Genomic DNA, 16,662 nt, shown 5'->3' with positions numbered 1-16,662 from the left:
ATCTCCAAGCAACTAGATGTTCCTGTGACTACAGTTGCACATATTATTCAGAAGTTTAAGATCCATGGGACTGTAGCCAACCTCCCTGGACGTGGCGCAGGAGGAAAATTGATGACAAATCTAAGAGACGGATAATCCGAATGGTAACAAAAGAGCCTAGAAAGACTTCTAAAGAGATTCAAGGTGAACTTCATGCTCAAGGAACATCAGTGTCAGATCGCACCATCCGTCGTTGTTTGAGCCAAAGTGGACTACATGGGAGACGACCAAGGAGGACACCATTGTTGAAAACGAATCATAAAAAGCAAGACTGGAATATGCCAAACTACATGTTGACAAGCCACAAAGCTTCTGGGAGAATGTCCTGTGGACAGATGAGACAAAAATCGAAGTTTTTGCCAAGGCACATCAGCTGTATGTTCACAGACGAAAAAATGAAGCATATCAAGAAAAGAACACTGTCCCTACTGTGAAACATGGAGGAGGCTCTGTTATGTTCTGGGGCTGCTTTGCTGCGTCTGGCACAGGGTGTCTTGAATCTGTGCAGGGTACAATGAAATCTCAAGACTATCAAGGAATTCTAGAGAGAAATGTACTAGCCAGTGTCAGAAAGCTTGGTCTCAGTCGCAGGTCATGGGTCTTGCAACAGGACAATGACCCAAAACACACCGCTAAAAACACCCAAGAATGGCTAAGAGGAAAAAAATTGGACTATTGTAAAGTGGCCTTCTATGAGCCCTGACCTCAATCCTATTGAGCATCTTTGGAAGGAGCTGAAACATGCAGTCTGGAAAAGGCACCCTTCAAACCGGACACAACTGGAGCAGTTTGCTCATGAGGAGTGGGCCAAAATACCTGCTGAGAGGTGCAGAAGTCTCATTGACAGTTACAGGAAGCGTTTGATTGCAGTGATTGCCTCAAAAGGTTGCGCAACAAAATATTAAGTTAGGGGGTACCATCATTTTTGTCCAGGTCTGTTTCATGAGTTTATTTTTTTAATAATTCTGTTGAAGCATGGTTGAAAAACAATGTCTGACTTTCATTGGTTAACATTTATAGAATTTTATTTATTATTACTTTTGTCAGATTAAAGTTATTTCTGTGACCATTGTGAGTTTTTCTTTCATTGACCAAAGGGTACCAACAATTTTGTCCACGTCTGTATTTAGTAACATTCTCCTGTTTATCAGATATGTAAGCGTGTGTGATGATGGGTGTCTGTTAGTGTGACTTTGTTTGTGTGCAGCATCTGTTGTTGTGTGTGTTTGGCAGTCATTTTCTGTATGGCTATACATAAATGTAAAAATATTTTATTACATAAAGAATGAGACCAGGGGTTATGAACAGAAATCTCTTTAAGTAACCCTCAGTTGTCTTGTCGTGGTGTTGCTCTCCGACCATCGCCTCTTCGGTAGGGTGCATTTCTCAGATCTGACACAGGCAAATAAAAAATTACATTCTAATGCGTATATATTATTAAAAAAATTGAAAAACAGATTATAGTATAGTAGGTGGCTTATCGATCTTACCAGTTCATACCATAAGGTAAGTGCTTAAGGTATATATTTGACTTGATGACTATTTTGGTTGTATATGTGTAAGATTTTTTACCTGTGATGATGCCCTCGATGGCCCCGTCTGTGACTTGGGGCTTCACCTGTCTTTTCTTCAGCTCTGCAATCAGGTCCATCTGAGGCATTTTGGGCATCATGGGTCCCTGATCATGGTAGGAAAAAGTTTCAGGTGCGCAGTTCCAGTATAAACATTTATATGAACATACAAATACTATTTGGTATTAAAAACTATTTATAAATAGTATATTAGTATATAAATATAAATAATAGTATATAAATATAAATAGTTTTTTATACTACGTATAAAACATATTTGTTAATTTCATTTAAATAAATCATTGCTTGAATTAAATACAATTACAAAACAGATTTTATATTAAAAGATATTTTGAGAATAAAATGGCAAACAAATTTTAACGTGACACTGTTAAACCTAACCTTTTGAGGAGTGCTTTCTTTCTTCTTTGGGGAAGGGGTTGCCTGTTCTTCTGCTGCAATCTCTTGTTTCTTCTTCTGTTCATTTTCTTGTTCTGCTTGCTGTTGTGCGACACAATAATACACCACAGTAATTAATAATAAGTTGGTGAAACGCTTGCAGTATCTTCGCTGTTTGTGTAGAGCACAGCTCCTTTAAAGTTTTCCTATTATGTATTTTTGAAAATTATCTTTCATGTAGCAACACAAATCTAAGTGAATGAAAACATCCTGCAAAGTTTTAAATCTTATTGTCTCTCAAAATAAAGAGTAACTATTAAACGAATCCCAAGCCGTTTCGTGTTGTTAAAATTAAACATTAGCGTATTGGTATGGCACAGACCGGGGAAAACTTGATTGCTCTAAATGAAAATGCAAATATATTCTTTGGCACTAAAAATAACCGGTAAAAATAGCTGGTTCCCTGATAAAGCGGTACACAAATGATTACAGGAAATAAGACAAATTGGACCAATTATAGTTGAGCAAATCGTTTGGGAGTCGTATGTTATGCAGATGTTTTTTGATCTTGCATGCATGTCAACCTGTTGTTGGAGGACCCCAAAACCAAAATATGAACATGTCATTACCCATAATAACCCTTACAGTACTCTTACAGTACTTCCCATAAACGTGTGAAGAATCAAATAATAACAGCTTTGTTATTATGTGTGTGGACATAAACAAGTTCAATAGCTGTCTCTTACCTTATAAGCTTTGATAAACCTGACGAAGAGCGGGAAGAACATGGAAGGCTGTGTCGTCTTCGGATTCTCTCCGTAGTACTCCACTACAGATGCGTATGCCTCCTTGTTGACAAAAGAGAAAAAGTCAGCTAGGCTAATTAAGCAGAATTATTGTCAAATAGTTTGCGCTGAGCGTACGCTGTGCTCTCACCTGTGCTGTCTTGCCATCTTTAACAAGCGAGTCTAATACATCACTGTTGGCCTTAACAAACTCTTTCAGCGCCGGGATGTCGTCCTGCACCAGGAACTCCTTCTTGGTCCCTTCCATCCCTCTCTCCAGAGATCTCACGTCCTGGAGCACACTGTCCAAAGACACTGAGAGAGCAAAGGAGTGAGAAAGACAAAAGACTTTGCATCCCCTTGTTTGTACATTAACTATAGTATGTCTTACCCAGAGCAGCCTTGTCTACAAAGCGAAGTTCAGTGTGGAAGGAGGTAAGCTCAGGGTACTTCTCCTGCACCATATTCGCAATGAAGTGCAACAAAGTCTGTGTGCGGTCTGTGGACTTAGTGTCCAACAGCTGAAAGACACAAGATGGAGAGACCGAGAGAGAGATTTTACTGTGGTCACCAAAGACAGATGCAGGGGTAGAAACATGGGTAAATATCCTCATGAAGAAGTGAATCAGATAAATATATTTATACAACATTTATAACGTGGATAAGAATCCATACATGTATTATGTCATGATAGATGATCAGTCTTTGGGAGTAGTAAACAATTTTTTTTAATTAGTTTTTTTTAATTTGAACATTTCTTTCGAGATTTGAGACCTATTTCATTTGAATTGGCACTGTTGATGTATATTTAATTAATTTTATTCAGGGTATTATAGTTTAAAACTTTTATTTCTTGAGAAATAAATGTTAAAGTAAATAAATGTTAACTGAAATATTCAAACTTATTTCAGCTACTTTATTTTGCAGCTTGATACTACCATACCATATCATACTATATGTATATATATATATATATATATATATATATATATATATATATATATATATATATATATATATATATAGTGTGTATAGTTTGTCATAAAGTACATTAATTAATTGAAAATGGGGTGGGGTAATCCAAAACCTTTTAAAAACCTGGAAAACACAGGTAAAGGTAAAAAATCTTTTCAGCTACAGATGATTAGCATTTTCATTCACATGCAAAGTTTCAATCACTATTTTCTTTAGAACCCAGCCTCTTTGTTTCTGCATCAAGGACCTTTACATAACTGCAAAGATAAATGCATAAATGCAAAGATACCTTACGAAGACACACACCTGGGGCTGTAACTTTCTTTTGTTATATACAAAGCATGCATACACTCAAGTCCTGCATCAAAACATCTTACAAACTCACTCACCAGGTCAAGGCTCTGCAGACGGAACCCATATGCTGCTCCTCTTTTACTGCTGTTCATGTAGTTCCCAAAAGCCAGGATGATCTGAAGCAGGAGACTGATAAGTGATCTGCACCGAAGGAGCACACCGTTCATACCTCTAAGTAAGCACAAATGAAGTCTACTTACCTCTAACATCTTCTTCAGCTTTGATGAAGACTTGAGGGACACGGAAGCCGCAATGACAGCATCTATTTGCTACAGAAACAGATGAGGGAAAGAGGATGACTTTTGAATCAAACATATGATTTATAATAGATACAACAGCCAAAGAGTGATGTGAACTGACCGGCTGCAGACGTTTCATGCTCTCTGGGAAGTTGCCCATGAAAGTGAGGGTGTTGATTCGCTGAGCAAGGCGTGGGATTTTACCAAAGCGGCTTATGAATCGGTCCTCCTCACTCAGGTCCTCAAGTGGCCTCCCTTCCTTCTCGTAGTTCTGCAGTAGCTTCATCTCATACTCCGATGGGATGAAGCGCTCCAGAAGCTCCAGAAAGTCCAGACTAAGAGACTGCTGATCATATCTGAGAGTAAAAAAGAGAGAAGATTCAATGCCGGTTCAGGTTGGTGCTGTCTGCTGTTGTTGAAACACACCTCTCAATGGCTGTGCAGATGTTGTTGGGGCTCATGCCTCCCTTGCGGAGGGTGATAGCAAGGTTTTTGGCTTTGTTTGCCTCCAGCAGGGACACCTTACTGGGCGCCTTCTCAGTCACCTTAACCTTGAGCTTAGAAAGATCTGTTGGAGGACCTTGAGCTTTGGTTTTAAACTGCTCTGCAAACCCATCCATATTCAGCTCCTACAACACAGAGTAAGTGTAAATGTAATAGTTTAAATGACTGATTAAACAAATATTTAAAAAGATAGTTCTCCAAAAAATGTAAATTCATTACTCATCATCTTTTTCTCAAACCTGTATGACCTCTGTGAAACACAAATTTCATCACATATTTCAAGTCATATTGTCACAAGTCAATGGGTTCCAAAGTAATTTTGTACCTCACTGGCTCTCATTATATACATTTATCAAAATATTTTATTTTGTGTCCCCCAGAAGTCATAAAGGTTAATTTTGGGTGCATTTTAAGGATTTTTTTGCTGTTACCCCTAACAATTGCTCATCGTTCAGCTCGCTAAACACCGTTCCCGTCACTTGATTGGGCTTCAAAGCCTGCCAGTTCAACAGAGGCATCCTAAACTTTGGTTGGACTGGTTTACGTCCTTTTGGTCCTGTGCAAAACAATGGAAAGTACAGTCATTCAGCTCAGGTTGCATGTCTGCATAAGTATTTCTTAGCTCTATTTATTTGTCTCTTCACCTGTTTCAGCCCCAGGGGCGGGAGGAGCTCCTGGAGGGCGGGGTGGTCCACAGCCAGGTGGGGGCGGGGTGGTGGAGGACCTCCACCAGGAAGGGGAGGAGGAGGAGGAGGTGGAATACCTCCACATCCAGGAGGAGGAGGTGGTGGTGGAGGAGGTGGAGGGTGCTGCAGCTCCAGGTGGAGGAGGAGGAGGAGAGGTGGGGTGGAGGTGGTACTGCTGAGGCTGAAGGGGGCGGAGCTTGAGAAGCTGGATCTGACACAGCCACTGTGAACATTAAACAGATGTTTTATATCTCATGTTAATCAATGTGATCAGCTAAAGGCAATCATTTTCAGTTCACTTGAAGCATTAAGGGGGTCATGAACTGAGAAATCAAAATTCTATTGCTCTTTTGATAGAGGTCACTGTACTACAAAAACATCCTATAAGTTTCAGAACTCAAAAAATTATTGTTAGTCTAACAACAATTTATACCAAAGCCAATCTGCCAAAATATCAGCGGTGTTTCCCACAGATTTGCACCTTATCTGCCAATGGGAGGCGCTGTTGTCATGGTAGAGATTAGGTTTCCATGGTAACGCCTTACACAAAGCAGCGCTCTGCTCAAAAATTGTGATTTTGCAGACATTACAAGCAAGATGAAATGTCGGTTTCCTTACAGTGATAAAACGCAGTGATAAACTGGGTTTCGATTTTGAAACATACAGTGCTCATGTTTATTCAGGGAAGTCAAAGACTTTTGAAAAAAAAATGTGGCAGTTCATTTTGACATTGTGGCGCTCTGCTGCAAATAAATGAATGTATGGTAAACACTGATCGGATTGTGAAATGTGCCACTCTATGACATAATAGTGTGTACAAACTCCGCCTCCGCAAAAGATGATCAACGTCTGCTTCTACATCGCTGCTTAAAGAAGAAGAGAGGCAGACGGAGGTCCACGCAGAAAGCAAATGCTAAACTTTATTAGATTAAATTATTTTTAATGAAGCGTCAGGCCACATCAGTAAGAACTTTTTCTTTGTTCACTTCATTTTATGGCAGATTCATTTAAAAGCGTAGCAAAAATTTTGTCAAACACAACGGTTACCCAATCACAGCATTGGCATTTACTTCTGTGTCTACAATCTGCCACGCTTATTCAAACAGACAGAAAATAGATTACGATGTGTTTTGATGATGAAAAGGTTAAAGGTGGACCGAGAACAGTAAAAAATATTTTTAAAAGGCAGTTCATCAGCTCTATAATTTTAAACACTAAGCAGAAGAAGAGCTTAGTGTTCTCTACCTGTTTGATTGATGATTTTTCCACAGTGACTGGAATCACTTCGATGTCCAAGCTTCCAGAGGTTGTGCGCTCCAGTCGGACTAATCCTTTCTCCTCCAGTTCCTTCAGCTTGGCCTCCAGTTTGGACTCTGTCTCACTGTTTCTTTTTCTGTCTACCTGTGAGGGCTGTGACAGACGCTCCTGCTCTCTTTCTCTCTCTCTCTGAATCTCTCGTTCTCGTTCTCTCTGCTGCAAAGTGCTCACTTGGGCACAGGACTCTCGCAAGCTCTCCTGTTACACACACACACACACACGTGAAGGTTAGAAGCAATTCTTATTATTCTAAGAATGTATGTACTGCATTTGGCATACTGTATATAAGCTACAGAAAAATATTTATACATTTTACTATGATACATGTTTGCATACATGCTTGTATGATACATGTCCTATTTCTAGTAAAAATACCTAAGTATGTTTTACATGTAAATATCTAAAACGAAATACGAAAAGATCTTGAATTATTATGTGTAATTAAATGTAATTATGTAATTCAACTGAAATTAAAAACAAATAATGATAATTAAAGATACATTCTCTGACACAAGTACAATTGTTATCTGTGCTTCTCATCAAGTTTTCTCATTCCTTCATTAGTTTGTGTTAATGAAGTTAATTATTTTTAATGGTTTTAGCTATCTATTATTTCTTCTCTGTTTCTTTATTTATAAATCACAACCAAAAAAGCATGCATATAAAGACAAAAAAATCAATATACTAACTTGCAAACAATACTATGGAACATTTGGCTTAGTCAAAAAAAAAAACATTTAAGCCATATGTTTAAGTAAATAAGATTTAAGCATAGACTGGCTGTCTACAGGGAGACTCACTTACTGCTTCTAACCTTAGTAATAAGGTGTGTTAATTAACTGTTAATGTTAAATGTTGTATTTAACAGTTCCCTCCTGGTAGAATGACTTTTCCAACTCCTTAGCCATCTTCAAGAAAGAGCTGAAGACCCATCTCTTCCATCTACATTTGACTCTAACACTATTCTATGCGTACGGTGTTATACTGAAACTTTACACAGCACTTACATGTTATTTCTCTTATGTTGGATTTGATTGCTTCTGTTGTCCTTATTTGTACGTCGCTTTGGATAAAAGCGTCTGCTAAATGACTACATGTAATCTTAAAAATGACGTAGTATAGATTTGCAGTGTGGTACCTTAAGCAGTGCTGACTCTTTAGTGGCCTGCATTAGTTGTTGCTCTAGTTCTGCCATTTTTTCCAGTGCTCCATTTTCATATTCCTGCAATCTGGCATTCAACTACAACACAAAAATATACACACACCTATGAAGAACAGAGCAGCCTACCTGAGACATGTGCACTATGCAGCAGATGATTATGTGCAAATATTATATAGTTATAGTATGGTTAACCTGTGCGTTGGTCTCCTGCAGTTCTGTTAAATGCTCCATTACTTCCCCTTTATTTTCGGCATCCTCCAGCAAAGTTCCAACATCAAACACGTTATCCAAGTACGCCTGGATCTGTACTTGCAACTTCTCACTTTCCATCTCCTTCAAGGACTGCAGACACAAACAGTTGTGTGTTACGTTACAAGGATAAAGCGCAGCTTCACGAATGCACGCCGCATATAAAACATCTCAGATCTACCATCCAATCCTGTGTTATATATGTGTGAGATGTTTTTTATTAAGCGTTAATCCGTCCTGTACAGTAGTCTTACTTCTAAGTACTGGTCGAGACCCAGCTGGGTGAACTCATACTGAAGATGCACACGGAAGTTCATGTTCTCCACCGAGTGAACCACAATATTAATGAATTGCATGCAAGCCACCTGTGAAGAAAAACAGCAAATGCACAGAGTTTACAATCAATCATATTACACCAAAAATAAGCGAGCAGGCTAACTGTTGTGTTACTATGATTCAAATTAAAAACTCACCATGAAGTCTACATTGCTGTCGTCATTCATGAAGTACTCCATTAGCTTCTCAAAGCGGTTCTTCTCTCCACTCACCTGTGAGAAATTAAGAGATAAGTGTTGAGCATGACACAAAAACATTAAGCAGCACAACTGTTTTCATATTTGATAATAACAAAAATAATAATAATAATACATGTTTCTTGAGATATTTCAAAATATTTAAATTAGTTAAGTAGGATTTTAGAGAATGAGGACAGAAGAAAATGTATCTTGGCCATCTGGCTGGTCATCTTACTTCTTTAAAGTTGTCAAAGGCTGAGATGATGATGTCATGTCCTCCTCTAACCAGACACACTGCAGCCAACAGCTCCAGCACAAGTGCCTTAGTCCTATAGACGGTAAATGTATTACAAACATCACACAACAAACACACAACCCATACACCCCACAAAAAAAAAAAAAAAAAAACACACACTCACCTGGGGTTTTTGTTGTTGAGGCTGAGTGTAATTTCATTGACACATCTAGGGTGAGTCATGACTAAATTGAACCCAGACTGTTAAAAACAAACCAAAAATAAAATGGTGAGTCACAAAGTTCTCCTAAAATTACATTCGAGGTGCTGAGTCTAGTGATTGTAGGTGTTCACACTGATATACCTGATAATTCATGATAGCACGCAGACACATAATGCAGAGGTGAACATCATCTCTTTGGGTGGCCAATCGGGCATTTCGCATCGTTTTTCTGGCATGGGCCAAGTTACTTATTCTAATGTGAAATGGCAGGGAATGAACAAAAGATGAGCACTGAATATGAATTATCCAAGTACACTTATCTTAATAAGAAAAATATATAAACGTCATGGTTTCTTCATTTCAGCCCTGTATTTTAGGGGTGTACTGTAGTGATGACTCACCGGACTGTGAATGCACGTGCCGCTCTGGTCACGCCGTGTGTGGAAGAATGGTTAACATTTTTGGCTAGATCCTCCACTGATCTCTCTGACAACCTCCTGCTGTCTGATACAGATCCTCCGTTTTCCACAGATTCTGCCTCAAACCTGAGAATCACGTCAGCACAGAATGTGAGTTCATTTTTAGCCACTGAGAGACTACATGCTTAGACATAAGTGTTCTTAATAAGCATCTATGGCTCCATTAAGAAACTTTTAAATCTACAGTAAAATGTCCTTCACACTACACTTTTACAAAAAGGCTGCAAAAAGGGTTTTTTAATGCAATGGCACTGAAGCAGCATTTTGGGTTCCCCTAAAAACCTTTCAGTTAGCAGTTCTTAAAAAAACATTTTTTCTTAATAACGAACCTTTATTTTTAGGTGTGCAAGAAAAAAGGTTATTTTAAGATCTGATCACTGAAAAGTTTGTTAGAGAACCAAAAATTATCTTTTGCATAATAATAATAATAATAAAAAACTCTTTTTTTACGCATTATTTTTAATGTATCAAAATCAAAGTTTTACTCAAAATCTGGTGCTGATGGGAAATGAAAGAATAAACATACGGTGCATCACTTTGAGCATATGACAAGTAGTCCACAAGGACATCCAAGCCTTGGTTTTCCTCATTCAAAAACTCCTGAGCCCACCTACAGAGTACAAAAGGAATATCATGATGTGTATCTATGGAGGTTTTCCATTATTCAGGTGCAAAATTATCTTTCAGTTTTATTCAGGAGTAGAAGTGAAAGTCTATCTTTGCGCTGCACAAGTAAACCAAGCTGCCACTAACCCAATGTGATTGGTTCTCAGCGAGATCTCCAGCTCTCTCAGGACTTGAGTTGACTCCTGCACACGTTTCTTGAACTGTGGAGACATGCGACATGACACAGACATGAGATTCTAAACTGAGTTTTCTTTCTGGGCAGATGGGTGTCAGCACTGATGTGGGTATAAAAGAAATGAGAGTATATGGAGGTGGTAATGGATAGAACAGAAAGAGAGTGATGGTACTGACCCTGCGTGCCACTCCGCCCTGGTCCTGGTAGAAGCTCTTGATTTTAGTCAGATACGCAGAGGGAGGGTTTTTCACCTGAAATCGCTCCTAACAGACATCAGGAGAAAGAGACACAATACATGGACTGGTTTCCAGCTGTGATGAAGATATTTAAATGCTTTTTGTGAATAGAAAAATATAAATGTAGAATAATACCATTGAAACTTATTGGATTAAAATACAGTAAAAAAAACATTAACATTATGAAATATTATTTCAGTTTATCATAAAAGTAATTATTACTCCAGGCTTTAGAGTCACTTGATCCTTGAGGAATCATACTAATATATGAAGAGTTAATTAGCAAAAATAGATAACTATTTTTAACAGTTTTAAAAATCTTTTCTTAATTTTGTTTTGTTTTTTCCATTGTGCATTCCAATTAATCGCAAAGGTCATAAACTTTAATTTTAATTGATCTGAAAAGTTATTGTTTTTGCAAATAAACCCTTCATACATGCTGATCTGATGCTCAATAAACCTTTTCAATTGCGAACAGATGCGCTTCTTAGTATTTCTGTGGAAACCAAGATACATTTTTTGATGAATAATGTTTAAAAGAACAGCATTTATTTAAAACAAATCTTTTGTAGCATAAATGCATTTACTGACACTTTTAAGCAACTTAATGCATGCATAACATAAAATCATATTTTTACAAAATAAATAAATAAACCCCAAACTGTGTTGTACATCCATATCAGAAACGTATTGATTTTATTTTCAGTCTTATTAATACACATTTCCGCTGAAGGTGGTATATAGCCTACATAATGCCCACAAGAAATACATTTTAGATGTGCTCACTCATTGCTATCACAACCTGTGCTCTCTGCATGCATACCTACAAAACTTGCATCCCACAGTTGTCATGGAGACACAAATATTAACACAGGAAGTGCGTAGACAGCACCTTTAGAGTCTGACCTCATGCCGCTGCTCTCATTTTTCCCTTGAAGCATTTTTCTCCTTTTGAGATATCTGCTTACTATCAGCCTTTACATCATCCCCTTTAACCACACACTTGCATCATTTTTTTATAGCCATCCGAATATAAGAATACACATCCTTTGCGAACCCTAGCATTGAGTCTTGTTAGCCTACTTAAATTAACATCATTCACATTTTCCTTCTTAAATGCCATGCATTTTCTGAAACTGATCACTAGAAATGCCTCGACATTCATTTTAATTAATTTATCACAACAATGAACAATAAAAAACAGGTCAGATCCTTACATTTATAGCATTTTTAATAAACACTATAGAGACATTTTAAAAACGTTAACATTTTCTCCTGATATATATATATATATATATATATATATATATATATATATATATATATATATATATATATATATATATATATATATATGTTTGGAATAATGAACTAAATGCTGTATTTACTTTCCATCTTTCAGGCTCCTTTAGAAATTGGTTACAGGTGCTTGAACCCTGGTTACAGTCTTTATAAATTTAGTTTTTTTGTATATGAGTCCCAGTTGTAAACATCTCTTTTTGCTTCTGTAGTGTCTAAATGTAGTCTACCAGATTAACTTCGTCTCAAAGCTCACACCTACGCTGTAGATGTATTATGCTAATACCCAGAAATAAAACTGCCTTACATACTTCAGTATGACTAAATTTTGATGCATTTCAATATGAGTAATGTCTCACTCTCTATATGAGAAGTAAATGAGAGAAACGACCGAGATACTCTCAGTTTTACATTGCTGCCATTATTTAAAAACTTGATCGACTTACCTGATCGCAGACCAGCTCCCATTTCTTTTCATTGTCATACTGACTCAGAAGCTTCATCTTGTCAGGAGGCAGATTCATGGAGCTCTGAAAAGAGAAAGTAGAGGTTCATCTGGAGATCCGATGAAATCCTAACTGTACAAACACGATAGCTTGTGGACCCGTGGACTCAAATTACTGCAGTATCAATGTTAATATACTTATAAATAATATTGCTATTCTTATTGGTTGATGTGCACGATTCATACCCATCACAAAGTACTGGATTTCAGTAGAGGGATTACATCCATAATACTGAATATTAAAAAAGGTTTAAAAATATTGCTGCCAGTGGTATGTAACCAAGAATCAGGTTTTTGGAAAAAGAAGGGAATTTTGCAAGCGCTGCAGTACAATAGTTGGTTTGTAATGCTTATGGCAACATCTGAATTCTAGAGTGTGGGAAAGTCTGAGTATGGTTTATGAAAGAGAGTGTACTGCAGTCTTTCCTTAGTTTCAAATATCATCTGATTTTGCATCAAAACATATCTGATGCAAACGTTGGTGGAAGAGATGTAGAGAAGGAAATGTCTACATTACAGAATGTGTTATGATGCAATCATTGTTCCTTCTTTAGTCTGCTTCAGATTGCTAAAGGCATAGTTCAGGCAAAAATGAAAATCCTGTCACCTTTTAGGTGACTTTTCGTTTCAATTGGCTTTTGTGGAAATTTGAAAAACCGTCTCAGTAAACATCTACTTTTCTTTTCTAGCCGTTGTAGAGGTTTGGAATGACATGGGGGTGAGAAAATTATGCAGTTTTCATTTCTGAGTATATTATCATATTCGTACACGTTATTTTTACCTAAGGTTTATCTGCGTAAGATCATATGCTGTGTCAGTCATCAGTCTGACACAATGTGACTTCCTGAAAATATGGCACAGGGGCTATGTTGCTACATGTCTTGAACTTAAACACATCAAAATTCATCATTAGCTACACGATTTTTACTTTCACACCAGAGCTGGAATTGCACCTTTCAGTCCAATGAATAGGGTGTGGTTTGTTAAAACAAAAAGGAAAAAAGGTGTAAAGTTTATGGTAGAAACACTGTGATCTTGGGTGTTTCCTCTTAAAGCGCTAAGACATTTCCGCTCTGAGCATGGTAGGGTTGTGTGCATAAAGACCGAAAGCGCATTTAGAAACAAATTGAGCGGTTACTGGAGGAACAGAGAGAAAGAGAACAGGGTGGGTATCGTGGGGTGGGGACTAACTGTGGTCTACTGGTTCTAGAGAGTGAATAAAGTGCAGACTAGATTAGGTTAATATTATATATAAACAAACAGTTCAGGGCTTGTGGCAGTAGTCTGTAATGAGAACATCACACTATAGTATGATTTTATGTAATGCATATATCCTTCAGCACACAATAGTAATCAGGGTATGAGTTATTTGAATTTATGGGGTCAAAGGGATTGTCCCGAACTCCTCCATACAGTACTTTAAGCATTTTAAAGATGAGTCTAACAGGTCCAACTCACCACAGGGCCTGGGGTAGTCTAGTTGTGGCCCCCTGTGCATAGACCAATAAGAGTATTTCCAGACAGATCAGGTGGCCTTTTGTTACATGGGAGTGCTTTTTAACGTTGTTCAAGTTGAAATGTTATTTTGAGAAGTTAAAAACAAGAAATAAAGTCATACCGTGAGATTTTAGACACTTTCATGAGAAGTCACAATATTTGTTCTGAAACGGAGACGGGCTTATAATGTGTTGCTGAGGTGGAAATGCAAAATACACTCTTAAAAATTAAGATGTTTCAAGAGGTTCTTCACAGCAAAGCCAAAGAACAACCATTTTTGTTTTCTACAAAAAACCCTTCAGTTCTTTGAAGAACCATCTCTGTCCTACCATTTTATAATTTAATGAACCTTCTTCCACCACAAAAGAGTCTTTTGTGAAATAGAAAGGTCCTTTAGATTCTTTAGAGAACCATTTAGATAAGGTTCTTCTATGGCATCGTGAATTGATGAAATCAATTAAATTATGCAACACATTGTTCAACACACGGGACGGCGTATCTAGAAATATAACCAGCTAACAGTGTTGTCTTACAATGAAGTGAAAGACGAAACAAAGGTCAGTTGTCACCGAGAATACAAGATCTCTTTTTATCTACTGACTTCTCTTAAGAAGTTGCCTAATATGTCATCCCACCACTGCCATTTCCTATACCAAAAGCCCATGTGGAACTGAAGGGACAGTAAACAGACCGTTTTAAGTCTGAAGTCTGTTTTTTTTCTACATGTTACTTCATTTTGCATTTCAGGTGGAAATTTTCATATTGCTTTTTATCACAGATCATCACTGTCTACACTCCACGAATACAATATAATTTTTTCAACTTTTAGCTAGTATTTATGTTTAAAAAGCAAAGACAAAGAATCTAATACTGATGTAGTTCCTAGCACAGCTGCTGTTTAATCAGAACAGGAAGTATCAAGATTAGCTTCTTTTGCTGTGTTGGATGTATAATATTTACATGTCTGCGTATGAAGAACTCACCAAAACCACACTGAAGCGTTCTTCGAGCTCTTCTTCAGGAGGCATGGGCAGTTTAGCAGGGCACATTTCTTTTTGGGTGGGGAGAGAGCAGCGTTTGGCCCTCCTGTTGAGCCTTTGGCTTCGGGCCCATCCACCTGCTCCAACCCGCCGGCTGCGTTACCCATCACAATTTTCCTTATGAATTCCAGGATACTGAAGTCTTTCTGGATCAACCACTGACAATTCCCAAAGGACGAACTCTGGAGAAACCCAGACAAACCTCTGCGCAATCCACAGGTAGAAATCCACCGAAGTGTCTAGTCACTTAGATCCAGTGTAGCTGAAAGCACATGGAGTCTTTTAGGACATGCTGTTAGACAGCATGGATACCTTTCAAACCAAGAACAGTGTCCTGGACGGTGCACGTGATTGCGAAGAGGCTCTCAGTTTCAAAATGGGGAGTAAACAGAACTTTCGCCTTTACTCAGTCAAAAAAAAGGAAGAAGAAAAGCCTGTTTATGTTTTCACAATAAAGACAATAGAGGTCCCTTGAAAGTCCATCTCTTCAGCCTTTCAGTGCGGCTGAGTGTGTTGATTACCAGCGTAACAGGCCTGTTCTCCAGTTGTCTGCCTCTCATGTGAGTGCTTCAGGTGTTGGAGCATCTTCCTTCACGGCCACCCCACCGGATCAAGCCTGCAGAAGTTTCTTCCAGAAGAATACACAGATGTTGGCAAATTTACATGAAGGCACCTGTCCGAGCACACTGGTGTGTGTCACAGAAATGAGAGAGAAGCAGTTGTGACAGCAGGAGGAAACCACAGAAAAAAAAAGCAGAAGCTTCAACACTTCCTGTTATACCTCGCACTAGAGAGAAGCGCGCTGGGTGTGTCAGTTGAAGTTCTGTTTGAATTTAAAAAATATGATGATCTAAAACATATCACAGCGCTCATGTGCTCGTTGTGTCCTGTATGGGTGTCACGACACTGATGCTGTTGGTCAGGGTTTGTTGTCACAAGACAACTTGTTTTCTCATTTTCTTTCTAATTCTGTCCTAATTTCATAATATTTATGGGTATTTATAAGTTAATTACATAATTTACTAATACGTAGTTAAAATAAAAAAGTGTCTGTTTATGGACCCAAGCGTACAAGAACAGTTGTGTTTTTATTACCCAATAAATTTATTGATAAATATGGTAACAAATATATTGCAGACTGATAGTTAATGTTAGTTAATGCATTAACTACCGTTAGCTAATGGGACCTTACTGTAAAGTGTTATGTTTGTAATCAAATTGGGTAAACAACTGAACACAATACAACCACACTGTAATTTGTATATGATTTTTATTTTTTAATTTTTTTGAATTTTTAATTGTGAATGTTTATCACTGGTTTCACTAAAACAAACAAACCAAAAATCTATAATACTCTATTTAATGGACAGAATTATTTTATTTATTTTGCTCCCTCTGGTAATAACAGCATAAATGTTCAAGAGCTCTTCCAAAGCCAAGACGTTAAGATTTATGCAGAAATTATATGCAAATATAGGCAGACAGAGTTGGATGGATGGATGGATGGATGGATGGATGGATGGATGGATGGAGAGTAATGGAGTAAGGCCC

At 37.7% G+C, this 16,662-nt stretch overlaps 1 protein-coding gene across 1 annotated transcript; it reads right to left on the bottom strand.

Moving 5' to 3' along the window:
- Positions 1-1,294: 1,294 nt before the first annotated feature.
- On the bottom strand, positions 1,295-15,709 carry fmnl1a (formin-like 1a). The gene is given in 27 exon segments (XM_043235900.1): positions 1,295-1,431; positions 1,612-1,717; positions 2,013-2,111; positions 2,756-2,857; positions 2,946-3,109; positions 3,186-3,315; positions 4,159-4,239; positions 4,324-4,392; positions 4,484-4,718; positions 4,789-4,991; positions 5,298-5,422; positions 5,511-5,775; positions 6,798-7,067; positions 8,008-8,109; positions 8,224-8,373; positions 8,535-8,645; positions 8,754-8,828; positions 9,031-9,124; positions 9,215-9,291; positions 9,395-9,506; positions 9,655-9,798; positions 10,259-10,342; positions 10,486-10,559; positions 10,711-10,797; positions 12,516-12,599; positions 15,055-15,119; positions 15,122-15,709. Coding segments are annotated over 27 exon segments (3,270 nt in total). The 5' UTR covers positions 15,219-15,709; the 3' UTR covers positions 1,295-1,366.
- Positions 15,710-16,662: the final 953 nt, after the last annotated feature.

This window comes from Puntigrus tetrazona, chromosome 3 (genome assembly GCF_018831695.1).
Source record: "Puntigrus tetrazona isolate hp1 chromosome 3, ASM1883169v1, whole genome shotgun sequence".
Classification (NCBI taxonomy): domain Eukaryota; kingdom Metazoa; phylum Chordata; class Actinopteri; order Cypriniformes; family Cyprinidae; genus Puntigrus; species Puntigrus tetrazona.
The sequence above is the reverse complement of the archived record's forward strand: the minus strand, read 5'-3'. Positions and strand labels throughout refer to the sequence as shown.